This window comes from Panulirus ornatus, chromosome 27, assembly GCF_036320965.1.
Source record: "Panulirus ornatus isolate Po-2019 chromosome 27, ASM3632096v1, whole genome shotgun sequence".
Lineage (NCBI taxonomy): Eukaryota > Metazoa > Arthropoda > Malacostraca > Decapoda > Palinuridae > Panulirus > Panulirus ornatus.
Genome location: NC_092250.1, coordinates 9,549,927 through 9,575,735, shown reverse-complemented (window position 1 = coordinate 9,575,735; position 25,809 = coordinate 9,549,927). Strand labels below are relative to the sequence as shown.

The window sequence follows — 25,809 nt, the reverse complement described above, 5'->3', positions numbered from 1 at the left end:
TTCTCTTTCTCTAATAAGCTTACTTCTTCATCCCACCACTCACTACCCTTTCTAGTCAACCCACCTCCCACACTTCTCATGCCACAAGCATCTTTTGCGCAAGCCACCACTGCTCCCCTAAATACATCCCATTCCTCCCCAATCCCCTTACCTCCTTTGTTCTCAACTTTTTCCATTCTGAACTCAGTTTCTCCTGGTACTTCCTGACACAAGTCTCCTTCCTAAGCTCACTTACTCTCAACACCCTCTTCATCCCAACATTCTCTCTTCTTTTCTGAAAATCCCTATAAATCTTCACCTTCGCCTCCACAAGATGATTATCAGACATCCCTCCAGTTGCACCTCTCAGCACATTAACATCCAAAAGTAATCCATTAACGCTCTCTGGCCATATCTCCTACTTACATACGTACACTTATGGATATCTCCATTTTTGAACCAGGTATTCCCAATCACCAGTCCTTTTTCAGCATATAAATCTACAAGCTCTTCACCATTTCCATTTACAACACTGAACACCCCATGTATACCAATTATTCCTTCAGCTGCCACATTTCTCACCTTTGCATTCAAATCACCCATCACTATAACCTGGTCCTGTGCATCGAAACCACTAACACACTCATTCAGCTGCTCCCAAAACACTTGCCTCTCATGATCTTTCTTCTCATGCCCAGGTGCATATGCACCAATAATCACCCGTCTCTCTCCATCAACTTTCAGTTTTTCCTATATCAATCTAGAATTTACTTTCTTACACTCTATCACATACTCCCACAACTCCTGTTTCAGGAGTAGTGCTATTCTTTCTCTTGCTCTTTTCCTCTCACTAACCCCTAACTTTACTCCCAAGACATTTCCAAACCACTTTTCCCCTTTACCCTTGAGCTTCGTTTCACTCAGAGCCAAAACATCCAGGTTCCTTTCATCAAACATACTACCTATCTCTCCTTTTTTCTCATCTTGGTTACATCCACACACATTTAGACACCCCAATCTGAGCCTTCGAGGAGGGGAGCACTCCCTGCGTGACTCCTTCTGTTTCCCTTTCTAGAAAGTTAAAATACAAGGAGGGGAGGGTTTTTGGCTCCCCGCTCCCGTCCCCTTCAGCCGCCTTCTACAACACGTGAGGAATGTGAGGGAAGTATTCTTTGTCCCCTATCCCCAGAGATGTCTACCCATATATATATATATATATATATATATATATATATATATATATATATATATATATATATATATATATATATATATATTTTTTTTTTTTTTTCTTTATACTTTGTCGCTGTCTCCCGCGTTTGCGAGGTAGCGCAAGGAAACAGACGAAAGAAATGGCCCAACCCCCCCCCATACACATGTACATACACACGTCCACACACGCAAATATACATACCTACACAGCTTTCCATGGTTTACCCCAGACGCTTCACATGCCTTGATTCAATCCACTGACAGCACGTCAACCCCTGTATACCACATCGCTCCAATTCACTCTATTCCTTGCCCTCCTTTCACCCTCCTTCATGTTCAGGCCCCGATCACTCAAAATCTTTTTCACTCCATCTTTCCACCTCCAATTTGGTCTTCCTCTTCTCCTCGTTCCCTCCACCTCCGACACATATATCCTCTTGGTCAATCTTTCCTCACTCACTCTCTCCATGTGCCCAAACCATTTCAAAACACCCTCTTCTGCTCTCTCAACCACTCTCTTTTTATTTCCACACATCTCTCTTACCCTTACGTTACTTACTCGATCAAACCACCTCACACCACACATTGTCCTCAAACATCTCATTTCCAGCACATCCATCCTCCTGCGCACAACTCTATCCATAGCCCACGCCTCGCAACCATACAACATTGTTGGAACCACTATTCCTTCAAACATACCCATTTTTGCTTTCCGAGATAATGTTCTCGACTTCCACACATTCTTCAAGGCTCCCAAAATTTTCGCCCCCTCCCCCACCCTATGATCCACTTCCGCTTCCATGGTTCCATCCGCTGCCAGATCAACTCCCAGATATCTAAAACATTTCACTTCCTCCAGTTTTTCTCCATTCAAACTCACCTCCCAATTGACTTGACCCTCAACCCTACTGTACCTAATAACCTTGCTCTTATTCACATTTACTCTTAACACTTTACCAAACTCAGTCACCAGCTTCTGCAGTTTCTCACATGAATCAGCCACCAGCGCTGTATCATCAGCGAACAACAACTGACTCACTTCCCAGGCTCTCTCATCCCCAACAGACTTCATACTTGCCCCTCTTTCCAAAACTCTTGCATTTACCTCCCTAACAACCCCATCCGTAAACAAATTAAACAACCATGGAGACATCACACACCCCTGCCGCAAACCTACATTCACTGAGAACCAATCACTTTCCTCTCTTCCTACACGTACACATGCCTTACATCCTCGATAAAAACTTTTCACTGCTTCTAGCAACTTGCCTCCCACACCATATATTCTTAATACCTTCCACAGAGCATCTCTATCAACTCTATCATATGCCTTCTCCAGATCCATAAATGCTACATACAAATCCATTTGCTTTTCTAAGTATTTCTCACATACATTCTTCAAAGCAAACACCTGATCCACACATCCTCTACCACTTATATATATATATATATATATATATATATATATATATATATATATATATATATATATATATATATATATATATATATATATGTATATATACATATATATATATATATATATATATATATATATATATATATATATATATATATATATATATATATATATATATATATATATATATATATATATATATATATATATATATATATATATATATATATATATATATATATATATATATATATATATATATATATATATATATATATATATATATATATATATATATATATATATATATATATATCTTTCTTTTTTTTCAAACTATTCGCCATTTCCCGCATTAGCGAGGTAGCGTTAAGAACAGAGGACTGGGCCTTTGAGGGAATACCCTCACCTGGCCCAATTCTCCGTTCCTTCTTTTGGAAAATTAAAAAAAAAACGAGAGGGGAGGATTTCCAGCCCCCCGCTCCCTCCCCTTTTAGTCGCCTTCTACGACACGCAGGGAATACGTGGGAAGTACTCTTAATCCCCTATCCCCAGGGATAAAATATATATATATATATATATATATATATATATATATATATATATATATATATATATATATATTATCCCTGGGGATAGGGGATTAAGAATACTTCCAACGTATTCCCTGCGTGTCGTAGAAGGCGACTAAAAGGGGAGGGAGCGGGGGGCTGGAAATCCTCCCCTCTCGTTTTTTTTTTAATTTTCCAAAAGAAGGAACAGAGTGGGCCAGGTGAGGATATTCCAAAAAAGGCCCAGTCCTCTGTTCTTAACGCTACCTCGCCAACGCGGGAAATGGCAAATAGTTTAAAAGAAAAAAGAAAAATATATAAATATATATATATATATATATATATATATATATATATATATATATATATATATATATATATATATATATATATATATATATATATATATATATATATATATATATATATATATATATATATATATATATATATATATATATATATATATATATATATGTATATATATATATATATATATATATATATATATATATATATATATATATATATATATATATATATATATATATAATATATATAATATATATATATATATGGGCAGGAGATATCTGAAACATGTTTCATTGAATATAGCTGCTATTTGAGCACTTTACTCATTCTTACTATTGGTTTTTCACTCGTTTAAAAGTCCTCTTATCCTGCTCGGGTAAGTTGCCCATAAGCTGGTCAAAGTTTCGAATAAGGGTAAACCCAAACTCAAACTGAAATCATTCGTTGAATTCTCCTTAGATATAGTAACTCTCTATTTCGTGACTGATGTTAGATTCCCAAGTGTGAGAAACGTACAACAAGGTCCATGATCAGGAGAAATAGTATTGACCAATAGGAGATGAAAAAGGTGGGCGGCTACTCCTTGTCTGCCCAATGAAATCTTTGCCGCTTTAGGTATGAGGCGCCCGGCACGACGGGACATTATCGTCCGCTCTCGCTGTTCCAGCCAATACGTTTGACGGTGTTGTATGGATGTAAAGCATGGGCCTGAAGAATATATGTGGTGTGAGGAGTATCGATGAAAGAAGACATGACAGAGTAGGTGAGTGTTGTGGTAAGAAGAATGTAGTTGTTGGAGCTGAAGTAGGTTTACTGATATGGTTTGGACATATGGGGCAGATGAGTGAGGAGAGGTTGGCCAAGAGTGTATATGTGTCAGGAGTGATGACGAGTGTCACTGCAGGTTACTCACGGAGGACTGCCAGGGTGACAGACGCAACAAGGGAGGTAGGAGAGTCCTTGAGGGCGGGATGGAGAGCACGGCAGGAGTACTGCTGTCCGTGGTCTTCCGCCTCAACCCGCACCACCAGACGGCTCCGAACGCTCCACCTTCGAGGATGCTGAGACACCTCCACCTCCTCACTGTGCAGGTCTGCTGGCAAGAAAGAAAGTGACGATAGGACATAATTCTGAGGAGTTACATTGGCGGAGTTACTTGCTCGACAGACAGAAAATGTTACATAGAAATTTATATTATGTATGTTAACAATTTTCTGTCGTTTGAAATGACTGTAACAGAAAGGGTGGAAATGCAGTCACGGGTGACCAAAAGATACAAGAAATATATCGGTGGCTATTTTCAATGTTCTGCAGGATTGATTGAAAGTGGAGAGATTAGATAACAGAATTAGATAACAATAACATTTCTTCCAAAAAACAATCAATTGTCTAAGACTGACTATCGTTTTCACTATCAAAATCCAAAAGCGGAATTCTTGCTTGCTCTTGTATAGAAAGACCTACTACTCACCCTTTGAATTGTAAATCTCAGAACTTTGAAGCAACTAATCTCAAACTTTCTTCAGATGTTATAACTTTACACTAATGTTCCATTTTTTCCCCTAATTCTATCCTCTATGTACACCTGTTCATCTTCTTACCTGCTACCAAGCACGAATCTCCTCACGTCCGTGCTGAAACTCTCTTTGCAGGGGAATCCTATGAACACTAAACAGATTAGATATGGTCTAGAGACGACTCAGGTGGAACTATTGCCCTTTCTCTTCCCTCCTTAACGATCTGGAGCAAATTATCAAACTTTCAACCAGAATTCCTAGCCCTCACTACCTCTCTTCCAACATATTCGACCTGTTTTCTACCTTTGAGTCTCCCACCCTTAATAAACACCGTTTCTGCCCCTCTTTGGCACTCCTGCCACAATCATATTTGAATCTCGTCCAAAGGGACATTCACACCCCCTATTCCCCCAACGAATCGCCAGCTCTGGCGCTTTGCAACGTCCAGACCCAGACCCAGACTTCACTGATAATCCTCGCGAACACTAGTTGCTTCGCTGACCTGAATACCTCCAACTGTGCTGATACTATTGAAGATGTTATTTTACTCTGAATTAAGCCCTGTGGTCCTCATAATTTTCAACCCTATACTGTTAATTATGGCTTGATCACTCCTGCTTTTATGCCTGTCGGGTACTGGGCTTTGAATACCACTTCGCTTTCTCATCCGTTTAAATTCAGTGCAATCATAAAATCAAGTACCCCTTTATAAAGGATGTATTTCCTTTTCTATTTATTTTACAACTGATTTTCTTTCTGGTACTTAACCAAAAGTTTCCAGTAGTCTCTTTAATTTAATCATTCCACGTCTCTCTGATAAAGGCACTTTTTTATATGAGATTCTTCCATGATTCCACTTTTGATGATATCACGTCTACTTATAGCTCTCACAGCATCTAAGTCCTCGCTTATATTTTCTCAATGCAGGGACTTAGCATTCTCTCAGCGTCAAGTGAGCAAGGCCTATAGCCTAGCTGGCAAACATCTTTAAGTAGCTTACCACAAACTAAAAACCTAAATTTTTCATTCTTATCACAGGCAAGAATGGGTGCAGACAATCCCTAAGGAAGGAAACTGTCACCCAATTGTTCTCGCCTCTGCTCTCCCCAAATTTTCTAAGGCTCTTTTTAACCCTATTTTTCAGAAGCTTCGTACAGTATCTCATTCTCTTCCTTGAGATCGTCAATGTGGCTTTTGCAGTACAAAGTCTTCTGGCGATCTTGTCTCTTATGAAACACACTTCTTGTCCTTCCCTCTAGGATGTTTTGGCGACTTATTTGTAGTGTCACTGAACATCTTCAAAGCAAGTGTGGTAGCAATATTTTTCGTTTAAACTTCCTGTCCTTGACTTTTCTGCGTCTTTTTTTCTAATGCATACTTTCCTCTAGTTTTTCAGTTAGAGAAGAGAGTGATAGAAAGACATCCACTTTTTTCGTCTCTTCATAAATACTCATCTGCCTTCATCCTGTAATTCTATACACACTTATTCTATGTACTTCAACTCAGTTCCCTTCCCCTCCTCCGAATCTATGCAATGTTTCAAAATGGGAAAACAGTCATCTGGTTGAATTCAGTGGTGCAAAACGTATTCTCTTCCTGCATCTCTCTGTAAACATCACTCGTTTCTCTGTTGAATTTCAGATCAATGTAATTCTACCCAACAATAACAAAAACAAGCTGAGCATAACCGTATCCTCCGCTATTTGCTGGAAATCCCCACATAACACCACAAAATATGCTTGCCATAAGCTGGGGGCACTACATAGGTGCCGTATCTATTTTTCTTAAGAATCTGACTTGTGTAAACAGAGATTTATTCGTCATAGTTTGCAGTAATGGTCACATATCTTGAGTAGCTCTTTCTTCACCTTCCTCTAAGCCATAGTTATGGAGAGCTAATAGTTTCAGTGATACTCCAGCTATTACGTCTCATCAACCATTCCTTTCTCAACGCCATGATATCAACGCTTTTTTTCCCTGTCTTATATCTTCTGTGTCGGTAACTGCCCTTCTGAGGTCACTGCTTGCGTCGCTACCACAAGCCCTTGTGTCTGCACCTGTAACATGCATCTGCTGCTGCTTCCCATACTTCCAATGTTGAGACAGGCCAAATGAGCAGCAAAGCTGTGGGATTCCCTTCCTTATCTTGGTTTTCAAACTTTCTGTAAGCTTCCCACTTTTGAGGTTGAGGTCTATATGCGTACACATGGGGAGCTCTGATTATTTTAGTTTCATTCTTTTTCCCACAATTTGCTTTCCTTTCATCCATTTCTTCCTTGCCAGTGCTAATCTGGCTGTTGTGTTATTAATCCACACCCAAGTCAACAATGATAGCTGCTGGTATTACCAACACTCACGCCCTGCAATCTAATAAATAAGTCCTTCAATTATGTAGATAAATGAAACTCTGCGACAGAGAAGAAATAAAACTTCCGTCCAAGAACTGAATTCGTCACATGAACAATATGTTTCTGGATAGGATATTCATCAATAGCACTCACCTATCACGAGAGCGCTTAGGAAACATCTGATCATCTTACTTAAGTCTCTGTTCCATAAAAGACTTGTGCGTTTCTTCTTCACTGGGTGACTGATCATTTTCTATCTCTATTAATTTTCACATAACCCTAACAATTCAGTTGGAAACTTTTACTGTAACTTATTCAAGGAAGCAGCTTAATCTACTGAGACTACGGACATTCAAGATCTCAAATAACTATCATCTGCCTCTGAGGATTTCACCATTGTAGAAAAGATTTCAGAATATTGAAACCCGCCTGATGTCAACAATGATAATTTTCGTTAGTGTTATAGTGTGACTGTAGATGGCTGGTATCATTATACGTACTACAGTATACAGAGAGAGAGAGAGAGAGAGAGAGAGAGAGAGAGAGAGAGAGAGAGAGAGAGAGAGAGAGAGAGAGAGAGAGAGAGAGAGAGAGAGAGAGAGAGAGAGAGAGAGAGAGAGAGTTACATAGATACAGAGACCACACAGAACCAAGGTCCAAGCCAGGTGGTCTGGCCTTAACACTGCTTAAAGAAAGAAAAAATGCAGGTCCCTTAAAAGTAGTAGAAGAAAAGGATAGCAAAGCAAAGGCTTTTTCCCCACCCTCCACTCCCTCCGGCAACACGCCGGTAGGAAAACAGGTTGAGAAAAACCTTACGAGACTGATATGCCTGAAGAAAAATTTCATAGGAAAGTCATGCGATAGAATGAATATGAATACATGTCATGCATCCCATCACCAAAGACATGCATCTCTTCACTTTTTGTTATAAAGACAATAATAGTAAGGAGAAACTTGAGCTTCAGCCTCTCAACTTACCATGCCTATATCATTTTAGATGTTGAAGAACGATACAATGATTCTTACTTGCTCTCTCAAAGTAAGTGACATGGGCTAAACAGTGTTGGTATGTTACCGCAACATGGCCAGGGAGAGATCACTGGTTGAGAAGGTAGCCTGATATACCACAACGTTATGATGACCGATGAAATGAATCATTCAATACTGGAGAGTAACAATTGACGATCACACCTGTTTTTGAAGATATTAAGTTTGTTGCTCTGAACAAAATTCTTTGGGAGCTATTCCACGCATCAGTTAGTCACTGGTAAGAAATTAATTTCGTACAGCTCAGATTTCTTCGGTGACCTCCAAGTCTTGGTTCATATCTTCTCGTTGATAATGCTGGCGCTACTGTGAAGAAGTTTTCAATTTGGACGTTGTTGAATCCTATTACTATTCTAAAACTATAATTTTCCCTGGAGACGCCTCTTGCCTAGGGAGAACACATTTAGTTGCTCTTCGCTGCACTGCCTCTAATTTTGTAAATGATGTTTCCTGACATCCTCTTTGCTGTCTTAGCAGCTTCATTACAATGCTGAGAGAATTTGAAGTTGTTGGAGACAGTGACCCCTTGATCCCTCAAACTAGGGGTTTCTACCGTATAGCCCATCAGTCCATAATCGAATTTCTATTGAGATTTCTTACTTGTAACAGCCGACATTTATTAACATTAAATGGCATTTACCATTTCCTAAGCCATTCAGCCATTTCATCTACATCCTCCTGTAATCTTAGCTTATCTTCTTCAGTTAATATGGCATTGCTGATATCTGTAATCTGCAAATTTGGCCTTTGAATTATTCAGCCTCACGTCAATATCGTTGATAATAAGAAAAGCATGGGCTCAAGGAGGGATTCTTGGGTGACTCCACTAATAACGGATGACCACAATGATGATGATTCACCATCGTATCACGTAACCAGGCTTTTGTCCAGTTTCCAGTGCAACCAGTAAACCCAAATATTTAACGTGGAGGACTTTGTCGAATGCTTTCTAGAATTCCAATAGTATAATAACCATAACTTTTGTCATGTTGTTTGTTTTGCATAATTCATGATAAAATTCAAGGAGATTTTTAAGGCATGATCAGAGTGTGTTGTTCCATATAGACTACGATCTTATCTCTAATAACACTGGTCAACAAATTTTTTGTCCCATGAAAAAAAAAATTTCTGATGTATTTTTGCGCGCTGAATCCAAATGTTTTCAGAATTTCTCTATCACCCACATTATTTTTGTTCCAGCACACTCGAATATCATTACGTACAGTGTATATGTACCACTGCTCTACGGATCATTTCAAACAAAAAGTTTAACAAAAACAGATATTTTCATTGTTTGTGGAGTGCAATAGCCTGCTTTTGATAGCACAAACCTAGATAAATGAGTCATCAGGGGCCTACAGAACACGACTTGGAATACTGGGATGTTCAAACATGCTAACTCCTGAGAAGCAGTTCTCTGGCAGTTGCATGCCAGAACCCAACGTGTAAACAGTGTCTTTTTCACTCTGTGGACAGATTGTGCTTTTGTTTATTCAAGTGTTATGCTGATGCCCCATCCACCATTATAATGCCAAGAAACTGTGTAAATTGTCCGAATTCTTTCTGCTACATCTGCGGTGAACTAACATTCATATCGCAAAAACGTTCTTTCACACTCTCATTAAAAACATGCTATGAGCATTACTTTGGTTGTAAAGTAGATGACCAACCAGGATAAGAGATGGGCCCCATATTTGTCGCGTCACATGTGTCAGGCTTCTCACAACATGGGCAAAGGGTTCACACTGTATGCCTTTGCTATTCCTAAGATTTGGAAAGAACTCAAAGATCACGCTTCGCATTGCTACTTTTGCCTGACAAATATGAATGGTATAACATCAAAATCAAAGCATACTGTTACATATCCTAATTTACCATCTGCTATGATGCCAGTACCTCACAATCAGGAATTACCTGTGCCAGAACCTCCAAGAAACATGCCACTGAGTGACGATGAGTCTGGTGATGAGAAAGTAGATCAGGTAGAGGACAATATGTATCCAACATTTGAAGCAAACTTTCTTTCAAGTGAACCACATTTCCTGAGTCAAGAAGATCGTAATGATCTCGTCTGCGATTTAAATTTGCCTAAGAAGCAAGCTAAGCTTTTGGGTTCCGGGTTAAACGGCTGGAATCTTCTCCAGAATGAAACTAAAGTTTCTGTTTACCGTAATCGCCAAGTCGTTTTTAAATATTTCTTCTCCATGGAGATGGTTTGGTGTTTTGTAAAGATGTTCGTTCTGTTATAGAGGCACTTAGCCACGAATATATCACAGGTGAGTGGCGCTTGTTTATTAACTCATCAAAAGTAAGCCTGAAAGCAGTTCTACACCACAACAGATATAAGTTCCTCTCCATTCATCTGGCTCACGCTGCTAACATGAGGGAATCGTATAATAACACGAAGCTTCTTTTAGAAGAAACTAAATATGGGGACTTTAAGTGGAGTGTATGTGGTGACAAAAGTTGTGGCACTTTTACTCAGAATGCAACTTGGTTACATGAAGTTCTGTTGTTTCCTCTGTGAGTGGGACAGACGGGACAAGAAAATTCATTATGTAAAGAATGTGTGGCCAAAACGAACATAACTGACTCCATTGAAGAATAATGTCATCAATCCTCCTCTTGGTGATCCTGAGAAAATATTTCTGCCTCCTTTGCACATTAAGCTCAGGTTGATGAAGAACTTCGTCCATGGACTCACTTATTTGAGGAATAAAACCCCCAGAATCAGTAATGTAAAAATCAAGGAGGGTATTTTTGTAAGACCACAGATCAGGGAACAGCTTCAAGAGGAAAAGTTTGATGAAGAGCCGAATGAAGTTAAAAAAACTGCATAGCTATCATTTAAGGGAGTTTGCAAAGATTTTTTTGGGAATCACAGATCAGAAAATTTCTGTGATGTAAAAGATCTACTAACTTCATATATACCTCTGGGCTGCAATATGGGTCTAATATTCACTTTTTAGACTCGCACTTTTTTCAAGAAAATCTTGGGTCAGTCAGTGAAGAGCATGACGAAAGATTTTACCAGGACGTTTTGGACATAGGAAAACCGGTACCAAGGAAAGTGTCGCCCTTCTATGCTAGCAAATTACTGCTGGAGACAGAGGAGGGATGTTCCTGAGGCCAAGTATAGCCGGAAAACGTACAATTCTACATCTTAGAGGTAAGATTTTAAGTGTAATACCAACCTTATCTATGAATGAGTAATATATACTGATCGTATAATCTAATTGTTCTGTTTCTTTGAAACCATACCTGATAGAAAGATTCTAAAACCAGATTCGAATTCAGCGTAAAAAGTACTATAAGATCCACCTAGTTGAATTCGTGGGACAAAAAAAGTAAGAATTTTGTTGACCAGTGATAATCGACTACGGGAAGTTTACATATTAATAATGTGACGCTAATATGACGGTAACTGACAGGTATCTTGCAGCTTCCCTTTCCGTATATAGGAGTGACAGACTCCAGTCCTGTAGTACCATTCCATCCTGGAGAGATTTATTGAAAATGTAGGTTAGCGGTCTCGCAACATCGTGTTTGACGTTTTTGATTACTCGTGGATAGAAACGATCAGGATCGAGTCTTCAACTTAACCTGCATCAATACTCTGTGACAGTAAATTCTGGTATCGTGTGAATGCTATCCATCACTGTCTCAAAATTCGTGTCGTTGCTTCCAAGAATAAAGCATAACTAAAAAACTTGTTCAAGGTTGTTACTATACTTTTTTCGTCCACAATATGTTCCCCATTCTCGTTTATTAAGGGCCCTATTCCAGTACTTATACAGTTCTTACTGACATATCTGTGAAGTCTTTTAGGATCTCTATTACTATCTCTTGCAATACTCACCTTGTATTCTCTCTTGGCATTACTATGAGAATTTTCACCTATCTCCTGACTTACATAGCGTTGCAATGTTTGGGTCACTGTCTGATTTCTTAAGCTTGTAGAGTTTATTTCTGCGCCGTATAACTCTTGCAATTTCTTGGGAGTAGTATTCAGGCTTGTTGCTGGTTTTATTGCTTCTTTCCTGCATGGGAATGAATGTGGTTTGATGGTGTATAAAATGACGCTTAAAAATGGCCCATGATTACTCTAGGCATTAACCAATAAGGATGAGACTATAATGCGTCGGGCAACCCATTAGAATCCGCTTTTATAAAGTTAGAAGTAATAAACTGATTTGAGGGAAGTCGGTTTTGATAATTATGTCCGACCCAAACATGTTATATCACAAGACCAAGATGCTCTCCAACACGGGTATGTAAGAACAAAAGCAAGTGTAATAGCTTTCTTCGTCGGTTCGGTGTCGGTTTGGTTGAGAAAACTGTCGTCGACAAAGTTGATAAGTCAAACAGATTCACTTTCTACACCAGATATAGTTCGCTGGTGGAATTTCTGGAAAGACAAAATCTCCAAGAATGATCGAGTCTTTATCCACTATTGCTCGTTGCAAACTCTCGTACATGAGTGTCGCTATGTGTTGGCTGACTAGGGCTTCTACAGACGACGTTTATTGTAAAGTTTGGAAAGTTCTGTGCTAATATGAACACACAGGTGTAGTCTGAGTTTAGCTGAGGTTTAGATGAAGCTTTTACAAAAAGTACAGTTCCGCTATAATCACTTCGTTTTTTTCGTGTTCAGAAATATTTCTGATTTCATCCAAGAATACCGTGTTCACTGTTTACTAAATCATGCACTTCAGCTATCTTGATTCGGATGGAACTTTTGTTCATGTAAAGTCCATTTGTTATCTTCGAATGATTTCTGTGCGAGACTGGTGGCATGATCTGGTGACCGGTCTTTTTTGACCAAGGTATGAAGAGACCCTTTGACCTGACGACTACTTGTGGTCGTTTTAAATGTGATGAGGGGATCAGATATGACCTCCCTCGCGTGACATGTAAGAGAGAGAGAGAGAGAGAGAGAGAGAGAGAGAGAGAGAGAGAGAGAGAGAGAGAGAGAGAGAGAGAGAGAGAGAGAGAGAGAGAGAGAGAGAGAGAGAGAGAGAGAGAGAGAGAGGAAATATGATACACTCTCCACAAACACTACTATACTGCATTACGGAGAGAAAATGAGTCACATGCCAGGAAAAGGAGAGCTAGATTTGGCGAGAGATGTAGGGCACATGTATATAACATGTTTATATTCGTACTGTGCCTGAAATTAGTTTATATGATCGAGATTGAATTCTGTGGGTAATCCAGTGTTATACTATGTGGATAGCACTATATGTGCTAGTATAATTCCAGTGCCCCTGTTCATGAAACACGCGCCTGCAGGAGAAAGTATATCAGTATAAGCGTACGCTATCATAACAATACTGCAAGAAGCACAATAATCACAGTGTGAGGCTTTCTGAACAGATTTTATGATGCCTACTTACCATGGAGAAGAGTAACGCCATTCCTGTACCAGACTACACTGGGAGCGGGTCTGGCGTCCCTCACCACACACTCCAGCGTCAAGTGTCGCCCCGCCCGAGCTTCCACCACCGCCCCGTTGACCCGTTGTATCAATTCACCTGTACCTGTGCCTTCGCCCACGCCAGACACGCTGATGCTCACCGGCGACACTGAGGAATTGCAGAGGGAATGGCTATAGATCAGTACAAGAAATCCTCTCGTTCTCATTCTTGCTTTCACCCTCACTTATTCTGCTTTTCCATTCCAGAGTTTCCATATCTGCTTCCTAAAATACACACGGATACATATGAAGTCATAATACACGGAGGTACATACTTACATATATCTATGTATACACACGAACAAAGTGCATATGATCGCGCACTTTCAAAGAACATACAAACCTCCAACAGCCAGGCTCGAACCCAGGACCGTGGCAGATGGGAGTGCTACTGCTAGGCTATGATCACCTAACAAGGAAATGACAATACAAATGCTATGTTATCGAATACCCGTCGTCTCACGTTGGTGAGCAACAGGGTCTAGACTGGTCATTTCCCTGTGATGGGCAATCATAGCCTTGCAGTAGCGTTCCTGCCTGCCACGCAGAGGTCCTGGGTTCGATCCTGTCTGCTGGAAGTTTGTGTTGTATATATATATATATATATATGTTTCCCACTTGTTCGCCGTTTCCCCGAGCTAGCACCAGAAACAGACAAAGAATTAGCCTCATTCGCTCTAGCTGTCATCTACCCTGTGGCTCACATTAGCTTTCATGGCTTCATTCAATGTCATATCCACTCCCTGGCATCTAAAACACACCACATCCTCCAGGTTCTCTCCATTTAAATTTCTAATCATAATATCCATCTCTCTTCATTCCTAAAACCAATAACCTTCCTCATATTCCCATTTGCTCTCAATTTTCTCCTTTCACAAAGTCTCCTTAACTCAGATATCGGCATCTGAAGTTTCTCATTTGAATCTGCCACCAGAGCTGTGTCATCAGCCCTCACTTCTCAGGTCTCACACCCTAACATCAACTGACCACAAACTTGCCTCTTTTTTAATAAACCCCTTTGTTTCCCTCCCTCATCGCCCCGTCAATAAACAGATTAAGTTATCAAGGTTATATCATCCACTTCCACCACAACTCCACCCTCACCTGGAACCACTCACCCTCTCCTCTTCCTTCCGTATTTGCCTTACTCTCGTGATAAAAGTTCTTCACTGCTTATAGTAGCGCTCCTCTTACACTGTTTATTCTTAACACATTCCTAAAACGAATCGTTATCATCCCTAACATACGATATCTCCTGATCCATAAATGACACACGAATCCTTTTGTTGTTCTAAATATTTCACACAAATTCTTCAGGGGAGATCGTAATACCCACATTCTCTGTCACTTCTAAAACCAGATAGCTCCTCCATAATTTGATACTCTGAGCATGCATCCACCGTATCACTAACCAGTTTCCCTTGCAACTTGCATGGTACACACAACAAACTTATACTTCCGTAATTCGAACATTCACTTTTATCCCATTACCCTTATACGATGGCGCAAAACAGGTATTCCGCCAATCCTTGGGCACCTCATTATGAGCCATATACACTGGACGTCCTAACTAGCAAATCAGCTAGTTAAGAAATCCAACAGCAGTTCCCTCCACTTCATCACTTTGCCAATTTTTCTCTTACACAGAGCGTTGACCACCTCTTCCCTTTTTACCAAACCCCGTGTCATGATACTCTCACTTTGCGCACCTCCACATCCAAAACGCATCGTATCTGCCACCCCGGGATCGAATACAGTTTTCGTTGCACTACATTTGTGTTTCATGTTCCTCTATTTTTGCCAATTAAGTTTGGTAAAAAGTAGACTACTGTTTGTTGTGTGATTGATGGGAAATGACCAGCAACGACCATGTTGTTCATTACTTCTTTATCATGGGCTCCATATCCTAATCGCTAACACACCCGCTCCCACTTAAATTAAAGTTGTTCGAATTCTACTGTCTGAGGTATTTCGTCCGTTCGTGTCGCTCCTTGCTGACGCGGGGAATGGGGCCTACGTATGAAAGAAACTATACCAAAGAGACTATACCAAAATGGGTGATAATGATTTTACTATTCATCTTGATAGATTTTATGTTACTAAACGTACTGAGATTGCAGTTAGTCTTAATAGACTATAATGTGTCCTAAATAAACCACAAAAATGAGGAAGGGTATTTTGAACACTGAACTCTTTGATGAGGTCGTGTGTCTTATTCAGCAACACTGAATTGTTTGATGAACTTTCTTTTAATTCTGTCTATGGAGTTGGAGTGGAATTTTCTGTATGTATCAGGTCGTGTTTAAGAAATTTTCTCATAGTAATTATTCCTGTTCATGATAACCAAAGTATTTGACTTGTGTGCTTTTGTGGTACACATATTTCAACTTTTTTTTTTCAAATTAGTCCCTCGGAGTCATCGAGGACAAGAAATATGATTTTTCTACTTGGGCCACATGCATAGTGGGAGTATATGTGGTCATACAATTATCTTTAACTCCTGAAGAAGGTGTTAAAGATTTTTCGGTTGTTGGATGTAGCCTACGTTGACGGCCACTATGACCCTGGCAGTTGATAGGACTAAAGCCCAAACGACCAACCAACCATCACTTTTACTGAACAAGACACTCTACGCTCTGTCACTTAAAAGGTCATTGTTATTATGTTTGTTGGATTTTTCCATCTAGAAGAGCCATTTTCATCGGATCCATCGACCCACTGGTGGAGAGCAGAGATCTAATATATTCTTGCCTTGCACTGGACTTGCCTTGCACTGGTAATTATGAAAATTCTTTTATCAGTTAGTCTGATTTCCTCGAGGTCATATTCCAAGGAATCCCAGTTAATGCTAGGGTTTTTGATTTGTACAATCATCCCATTGTAATCCCTCCTATCAAAGGATTATCATTTTTCATGCACTATTTTCCAGGTCTATATCATTCGATCATTTGTTTTGGTTGAGTTACATAAAAGTTCATCACATCGTCGTGACTTTCATGAAACCTAGTTACATTTAGACTGTCATTGATATAAAAGCATAACACCATCTTCTGTCATATGTACTCAATTCTAATTAAACCTATATAATTAGCACGAATTCTACTAATAAGCGATTATTTGCATATTAATAAAGATCTACATCATTGCTTTGATATATGACAATTCTGACAATACTATCAAACACGAGTATGTTATACCACACACTCCCTCATTACCTCGACGTTCTCCCATCCTGGTCATCACACCCTCCCTGGATACTACATCCTTCCTCACCACCACTGCCACTCTCCACTCTGGTCACCACACCTGCTCTCATCATCACCATTTCCTCCCTTCTCGGCCACCACACTCTGGATTACTGTTAGCATTGTTCAGTGGTTCCAAGCACTTGCTTCACCATTTTTCTTCTCTATACCTCCCATACTCCCGAACCTGTTTCATCCTAGCAGCCAGCATTTTCTATACTGTTGAAGTTGGATGAATTATTAATGACTGTGTTTTGGGGTTAGTTATGGTGTGTCTGGTACCTTTCTTGCCTTGTCTGCACGAGAAACACGGACTGACAAACAGACAAGAGCTCCTTTTCACAGTAGAGATATGCATTGTTAATTCATTCAGCTTTGCGCTCATACTTCTAAAGTTGGTACACATTTTCTTTTTAATATCATTTTACTGAATTATATATATCTTGAGATCCATAGAGAGCAATCAAAGTTTAGCCAACTTTTCCTGACCCATCACTCAGGGTGAGACCACTTTTGTTTAAGTTAACCCATACACCAGGACCGAACTCCGTTGTTCCAAACATAATACCTCTAGAGCGGAGGAAGGAAAGTAAACCATATCACATTAGATGGTGAGGGATGCTTGATCCACATAACACTTCTAGAGCCGGACGAAGTAGGAAAAACAGATCATACTGGATGGTAAGGGGTGAGTGAATACAGGGTGATAGTGGGAGATTTGAGAAAGAAAGCAGAAAGCATTGATCCCACAATTACTTTGAGAGAGGTGGAAGAAAAGCCATCCCAGGCATTTGAGTCGCATTACATAACAATCAATTTAGGCCTATGTATACATACGGAGCAAGTGCTTAGCATAACGATTATTGTAGTACCTGTAAAACATCTGCTACTGGGTATAAGGTTTTGTGATATTCATTGTTGTGTTTCCAGGATAAAGTGGAGGATATATTTATCATTAATATGCCTGTATCATTTAAGGGTTAAACTAGATGCTTTGACGGATTATGGTAGAAAACACATGTAATCTAAAAGCTCTTCATTTAATCAGAATGCTTTGTTTTTCACCCCAAAAGTCACAAAATGAAAAAGAAAAGGAAAAATGTATTCTTTTTAGGGATATAGGAGTGTGAAGTAGAAGAAATCAAATAAAGTTTACTCTCAAGAAGTAAAAAGAAAAAAAGGCAGACGTATGTAAGGCAATATTGTGAAGACCATCCCAGAACATTAGTATTAATGCAAATGAAAGCAAAAGCATCGTTCTGTAGATGTTTACTACCACAACACCGACTCTGCCATGGCTTATATCACTCAACCCACACATTCATCCCACCCACCACAACAGTGAGCCGTTCAATACACATTTGAGAAACTCGCCTCACATTAACATTGACTTTCAATGATGCAGGATATCATATCACTCTATTACGGTCGATACCATCGTCAAAACATTAATATGAACCCAGGAACATTAGTGCTCCGTCCTGTTACACTTACCCATGACAGTGACGTTGGCAGCAGCCCACATGGCTTCACTTGCGGAGGTGGGTCCCACCTGGCACTGGTACTCGCCGTCGTCCTGCAGTGTAACACCCTTGATGACCAGGTGGTGTTCACCCTTGCTTCCGTCGCCCAGGTAATGATAACGCGGGTAGCCTGGCACCTCTCGCTCAAACCCTGCCAAATACGTGGAAGTTCAGGTTAGTTAGTGAGGGTACAAACATTAACGCTGCTGCTGTCAGGTACTGGTAGCAGAGTTGTCTCTGGATCGTCACATTCTAACCCTGCTGGAAACAGGACCCTCAGGTTAGTGTTAGTACTGCTACTAAGTGCTACCATTTCTTCTAGGTGTTGATACTAGTAACCTTGCTAAAGCTCCCATCACAGAGGCATTTGCAAAGCAAGTACCCTGGCGGAACCCAACTTTAATATTGTGCTACAAATGTAACACTGTGGTCAGTGTTAGTACTGACAGTGCTAATACTGCTCTTGTTATTGCTCGGAGTGCAGTTGTTGCAGGAGATACATACGTTTATGGCTGCCGGAGGCGTTCCTGGTGTAGGTGCTCTTACCGTTACTGCTGCACTGTTCTTTGCTGTTGTGGCCACTGGTTCACGTACTGCTGACTGTGCAACTACCTGTGATGCTGCTCCTGGTGCACGTGCTGCTGCTGCTGATGGGACGACTGCCACTGGTACTACTAGTGGCATTGCTACTACTGCTGCTAGTGCATTTAACAACAGCTGGTAGTAATGCTCTTCCTGGTACGGCTGATGCTACTGTTCCTGATGTAAGTAATCTGGCTAGTGTTGCTACTGTCGTGCCTCTACTGCTGCTGTCGGTGATAACGCCACTGTTGATTGTACTGTTGCTGATGTTTTTGAGGGTAATGGTGTTGCTGCTCTTCTAAGAGCTTCCAGCACTGACACTACTATTTTTGCTCTCACAGATGTTATTCTTGTTGCTATACAAGTCCGACACCAAACTCTGGAACCTCGCCTCACATGGGGAGCCCAGATTGGTGGTCGACCCTAAAGATGAGTGGCGCTCCTGGTACTGCTAGCATTATGGGAGATGCAAAATACAAACATGATCGATGCAATGGATTAAGATCCATTTTAGCAACGTTGAGTCTTTTAATCAAAAGGCAAACACGTAAAAATGAGCGTGTGTATGAGGTTGTACCTCGAGTGAAAGGTCACTTAGGCAAGGCTGTGTCTTCGTTAGTTAAGGAGAGTGTACAGTCTCGTCAGAGAACTTCTCGCTTCAAAGAAAGTGATTACAGGAATGGTAGGCATGCAGCATATCCTATAAAGTGGTTGGGCAGACTTTTCTTATGGTGAGACACACAGGATAGCTGCATTTTCTGCTCTACGTATGAGCACATCATCACATAGAAATGAGTTATTATAGTTTCTTGAAGTGGTGGCAAACGTATTTTTAAGGTATATTTCCATTACTATCGTTTGAAATGAACTGAAGAATTAGCATAATCACATTATAGAAAAAATAGGAACCACAGTTTCTTTAGCTCTTAAAACAGAAAACTAATTTTGGCATCAGAATGAGCAGCGTTTATGACACATGTTGATTTGCTCAGATGAATATTCATGATGAGCAACGTATTGCACTTTTATGCAAATGTATCATAACACACTGCGAAATTGATCCACGATGTAATTGCTTCTAAAATGTTCTAATGTTTCGATCGTATGACTTTCTTCATCCAAAGATATATGCTTAGATGAAATAATCAAACTTAACTTCTTGATTAAGCATGGTTTTCAAGGTAAAAAGAATGTGCATTTTGATGAACATCGTAAAAAGTCAATAGCTGCTTCATTGTTTAAGAGTGGGCTGCAATAATTATATCAGAATGATTAACACAGAGGAAGTAAACACATTTTCATCTACAGCTTCAGTTGCGTTAATTAAGTAATGTGCATATTCATAAATTGAATTGCATTTCTTGTAGCGAAAATGGAGTTGGGATACAGCAAACTCAGTGAACGTTGCCAAAACCAAATGTAAATTTATACACGGGCACTCGTACACACATGTGTACGTAAAAAAATATAAAAAGAACAAAGTATTTTGTCTTGGAACGGGTGGAAAATTAGCACAGTAGACTGTCTTGGAGATGCTTACTGATAATTCACAAACTGATAACTCACAGATCATTATATAAGACTGTACACAGGAGTTTTTATATCATTTGATTCAATATATCAATATCTTTTCATCAAATGTCATATGTCGTAGAAGGCGACTAAAGAGGCGGGAGCGGGGGATAGAAACCCTCCGCTCCTTGTATTTCAATTTCTAAAAAGGGAAATAGACGGAGTCAAGCTGAGGAGTGCTCATCCTCCTCAAGGGGTCAGATTGGGGTATCTGAATGTGTGTGGATGAACCAATGAAAGAATGAAGGAGAGGTAGGTAGTATGTTTGAAGAGAGAAACTTGGATGTTCTGGCTCTGAGTGAAACGAAGCTCAAGGATAAAGGGGAAGAGTGGTTTGGGAAAATCTTGGGAGTCAAGCAAGGGGTTGGTGAGAAGACAAGAGCAAAGAAAGGAGTGGCACTACTCCTGAAGCAGGAGTTGTGGGAGTATGTGATAGAGTGTAAGAAAGTAAACTCTAGATTGATGTGGATAAAACTGAAAGTGGATGGAGAGAGATGGGTGAATATTGGTGCCTATGCACCTGGTCATGAGAAGAAAGATCATGAGAGGCAAGTGTTCTGGGAGCAGCTGAGTGTACTAGCATCTTGGATGCACGAGCCCGGTTGATTTAAATGCGAAGCTGAGTAATGTGATTCTTGTAAATGGAAATGGTGAGGAGCTTGTGGATTTGTATGCTGAAAAAAGACTGGTAATTGGGAATACCTGGTTTAAAAGACATATTTACATAAGTATTCGTATATGAGTTGGAGAGATGGTCAAAGGATGCGTTTTAAATGATAGGCGTGTAAAAGAGAGACTTTTGGATGTTAATGTGCTAAGAGGGGCAGCTGGAGGAATGTCTGACCACTATCTTGTGGAGACAAAAATTTAAAGATTTGTAGAGTATTTCAAAAAAGAAGAGAAAATGTTTAGGAGAAGAGAGTGGTGAGAGTGAGTGAGCTTGGAAAGGAGAATTATGTGGGGAAGTACCAGGGGAGATTGAGAGGAGAATGACAAAAGATGAGAGCAAATGACGCAAGGGGAGTGAGTGAGGAATGGGTGTATTTACGGAAGCAGCGACGGCATGTTCAAAAGATTCATGTGGCATGAGGAAGGTGAAAGGTGGGCAGATTTGAAAGGGTAGTGAGTGGTGCGATGAAGTAAAGGTGTGAGTGAAAGAGAAAACAGAAGCTTTTGGGCGATACTTGCAAGGAAGTAGTGCAAATGAGTGGGAAATGTATAAAAGAAAGCGGCAGGAGATCAAGAAAAAGGTGCAAGTTGAAAAAGAGAGCGAATGAGAGTTGGGGTGAGAGAATATCATTAAACTTTAGGGATAATAAAAAGATGTTTTGGAAGGAGGTAATCAACATGCGTAAGACAAGAGAACAAATGGGAACATCGGTAAAGTGGGGAAATATAACAGGTAGTGATGAAGTGAGAAGGAGATGGAGTGAGTATTATGAAGGTGTTGAGTGTGTTTGATGATGTGGCAGATATAGGGTGCACTGGTCGGTGTGGTGTACCAAGTGAGAGGATCAGGGAGAATAGTTTAGTTAAGAGAGACCAGGTAGTGAAAGCTTTGGGAAACATGAAATCCAGAAAGGCGGCTGGTTTGGATGGTATTGCAGTAGAATTTATCGAAAAAGGGGGTGACTATGTTGCTGGTTGGCTGGTAAGGATATTCAATGTATGTATGGATTATGGTGACGTGCCTATGGATTGGCGGAATGCAGACATAACGCCAGTGTATAAAGGCAAGGGGCATAAAGGTCATTGTTCAAACTACAGAGGCGAAAGTTTGGTGCGTAATCCTGGGAAATTATAGGGGAGGGTATTGATTGAGAGGGTGAAGGCAAGTACATAGCATCAGAGTGGGGTACAGCAGTGTAGTTTCAGAAGTAGTGGAGGATGTGTGGATCAGGTGTTAGCTTTGAAGAATGTGTGTGAGAAATACTAAGAGTAACAGAAGGATTTGTTTGTACCATTATTGGATCTGGAGAAAGCATATGATTGGGTTCATAGTGATGCTTTGTGGAAGGTCTTGAGAAGATATGGTGTGGGAGGTAAGTTGTTAGAAGCAAGGATGTAAGGCGTATGCACGAGTAGGAAGAGAGAAGAGTGATTGGTTCTCAGTGAATGTCTGTATGCAGGAGTGGTGTGTGGTGTCCCCATGACTGTTTAGTTTGCTTATGGATGGGGTAGTTAGGGAGGTAAACGCAAGAGTTATAAAGAGAGGAGCAAGTATCCAGTATGTCAGGGATATGAGGGCCTGCGAAGTGAGTCAGTAGTTGTTCGCCTGTGATACAGCTCTGGTGGCTGATTCGAGAGTGAAACTGCAGAAGTTGGTGACCGAGTTTGGAAAAGTATTTGAAAGGAGAAAGTTGATAATGAATGTGATAAGTGAAAGGTTCAGTAGGGCTGAGGGACAAGTAAATTGTGATGTAAGTTTGAATGGAGAAGATTGGAAGCGAAATAAACCATGGAAGCGGAAGTGAGTCACAGGGTGGGGGAGAGGGCAAAGGTTCTGGAAGCGATGAAGAATGTGTGGAAGGAAAGAACATTATCTTTGAGAGCAAAGATTATTACACTTTCGTGTAATATTCACATCATCAGGGGACACACAAGAGAGAAATATAACAGTCGGTTGATATACATTGAAGAGACGACGCTAGGACGCCATTTGTTAAACATGCGATTGTCCAAGGCAGACAGCGAACGTTCATAAACTTCTCCTTTTACAAATTTTATCAACAATAAAGTTATCTAGTTTGTATAGACCATCACTGATATTAAGATTATAATTCTTTGCGTATTATATAATAGAAGATTCAATGATATTTCTCGTGGTAATAGAGTTAGAGGTGACAACTGAGATGTCATTATTCCAGTCAATACAATAATCATAGTCTTTAACGTGATTAAACAAGGCATTTCATTCTTGTCCCGTTCTTATACTATATTCGTGTTGCTTAAGTCTAACAGAAACATCCTTACCTGTCTGCCCAACATAAAATTTATCAGAATTTCCACATGGCACTTCATCGATGCATCCAGGAGAATCTTTTGGTGAATTCCTGATTAAGATATTCTTTATAGTATTATTGTTGCTGAAGGCAACAATTACATTAAAGGATTTAAGCAACATGGAAGTAAATTAAAATTATTTCTATAAAAAGGGAAAACTAAAAGATTCTTGATGTCAATCGGAGGTTTGGGCTCAATTCTATAAAATGATTTCTTTGCTAACTGAAGGGAGTTATCAATGAAAGATCTAGGGCACTTTAACCTAGATCCAATAGAATATATCTTCTCAAACTCGTCATCAATAACAAGTAGTGGTGATGTGAGAAGGAGATGGAGTAAGTATTTTGAAGATTTCTTGAATGTGTTTGATGATAGAGTGGCAGATATAGGGTGTTTTGGTCGAGGTGGTGTGCAAAGTGAGAGGGTTAGGGAAAATGATTTGGTAAACAGAAAAGAGGTAGTAAAACCTTTGCGGAGGATGAAAGCCGGCAAGGCAGCAGGTTTGGATGGTATTGCAGTGGAATTTATTAAAAAAGGGGGTGACTCTATTGTTGACTGCTTGGTAAGGTTATTCAATGTATGCATGATTCATGGTGAGGTGCCTGAGGATTGGCGGAATGCGTGCATAGTGCCATTGTAAAAAGGGAAAGGGGATAAGAGTGAGTGCACAAATTACTGAGGTATAAGTTTGTTGAGTATTCCTGGTAAATTATGTGGGAGGGTATTGATTGAGAGGGTGAAGGCATGTACAGAGCATCAGATTGGGGAAGAGCAGTGTGGTTTCAGAAGTGGTAGAGGATGGGTGGATCAGGTCTTTGCTTTGAAGAATGTATGTGCGAAGTACTTAGAAAAGCAAATGGATTTGTATGTAGCATTTATGGATCTGGAGAAGGCATATGATAGAGTTGATAGAGATGCTCTGTGGAAGGTACTAAGAATATATAGTGTGGGAGGCAAGTTGTTAGAAGCAGTGAAAAGTTTTTATCGAGGATGTAAGGCATGTGTACGTGTAGGAAGAGAGGAAAGTGATTGGTTCTCAGTGAATGTAGCTTTGCGGTAGGGGTGTGTGATGTCTCCATGGTTGTTTAATTTGTTTGTGGATGGGGTTGTTAGGGAGGTGAATGCAAGAGTTTTGGAAAGAGGGGCAAGTATGAAGTCTGTTGGGGATGAGGGAGCTTGGGAAGTGAGTCAGTTGTTGTTCGCTAATGATACAGCGCTGGTGACTGATTCTTGTGAGAAACTACAGAAGCTGGTGACTGAGTTTGGTAAAATGTGTAAAAGAAGAAAGTTAGGAGTAAATGTGAATAAGAGCAAGGTTATTAGGTACAGTAGGGTTGAGGGTCAAGTCAATTGGTAGGTAAGTTTGAATGGAGAAAAACTGGAGGAAGTAAAGTGTTTTAGATATCTGGGAGTGGATCTGGCAGCGGATGGAACCCTGGAAGAGGAAGTGAATCATAGGGTGGGGGAGGGGGCGAAAATCCTGGGAGCCTTGAAGAATGTGTGGAATACGAGAACATTATCTCCGAAATCAAAAATGGGTATGTTTGAAGGAATAGTGGTTCCAACAATGTTGTATGGTTGCGAGGCGTGGGCTATGGATAGAGTTGTGCGCAGGAGGGTGGATGTGCTGGAAATGAGATGTTTGAGGACAATATGTGGTGTCAGGTGGTTTGATCGAGTAAGTAATGTAAGGGTAAGAGAGATGTGTGGAAATTAAAAGAGCGTAGTTGAGAGAGCAGAAGAGGGTGTTTGGAATGGTTTGGGCACATGGAGAGAATGAGTGAGGAAAGATTGACCCAGAGGATATATATGTCGGAAGTGGAGGGAATGAGGAGAAGTGGGAGACCAAATTGGAGGTGGAAAGATGGAGTGAAAAAGATTTTGAGTGATCGGAGCCTACACATGCAGGAGGGTGAAAGAATAGCAAGGAATAGAGTGAATTGGATCGATGTGGTATACCGGGGTCGACGTGCTGTCAATGGATTGAATCAGGGTAGGTGAAGCGTCTGGGGTAAACCATGGACA

The 25,809-nt window shown here is 40.2% G+C and overlaps 1 protein-coding gene across 2 annotated transcripts in view; it reads right to left on the bottom strand.

Annotated features, from left to right (window-relative positions):
* The window catches only part of LOC139757573 (nephrin-like), a 943,851-nt gene that overhangs the window by 385,793 nt on the left and 532,249 nt on the right, over positions 1-25,809 (bottom strand). Inside the window, exons 3-5 of one of the 2 annotated variants that reach the window (XM_071678177.1) lie at positions 18,599-18,778; positions 13,780-13,968; positions 4,385-4,567 (exon numbers count right to left, since the gene is read on the bottom strand). In XM_071678177.1, the coding sequence (XP_071534278.1) occupies positions 4,385-4,567; positions 13,780-13,968; positions 18,599-18,778 (552 nt within the window). The remainder of the gene's footprint in view (positions 1-4,384; positions 4,568-13,779; positions 13,969-18,598; positions 18,779-25,809) is intronic. The other variant, XM_071678178.1, reaches the window with a different exon arrangement.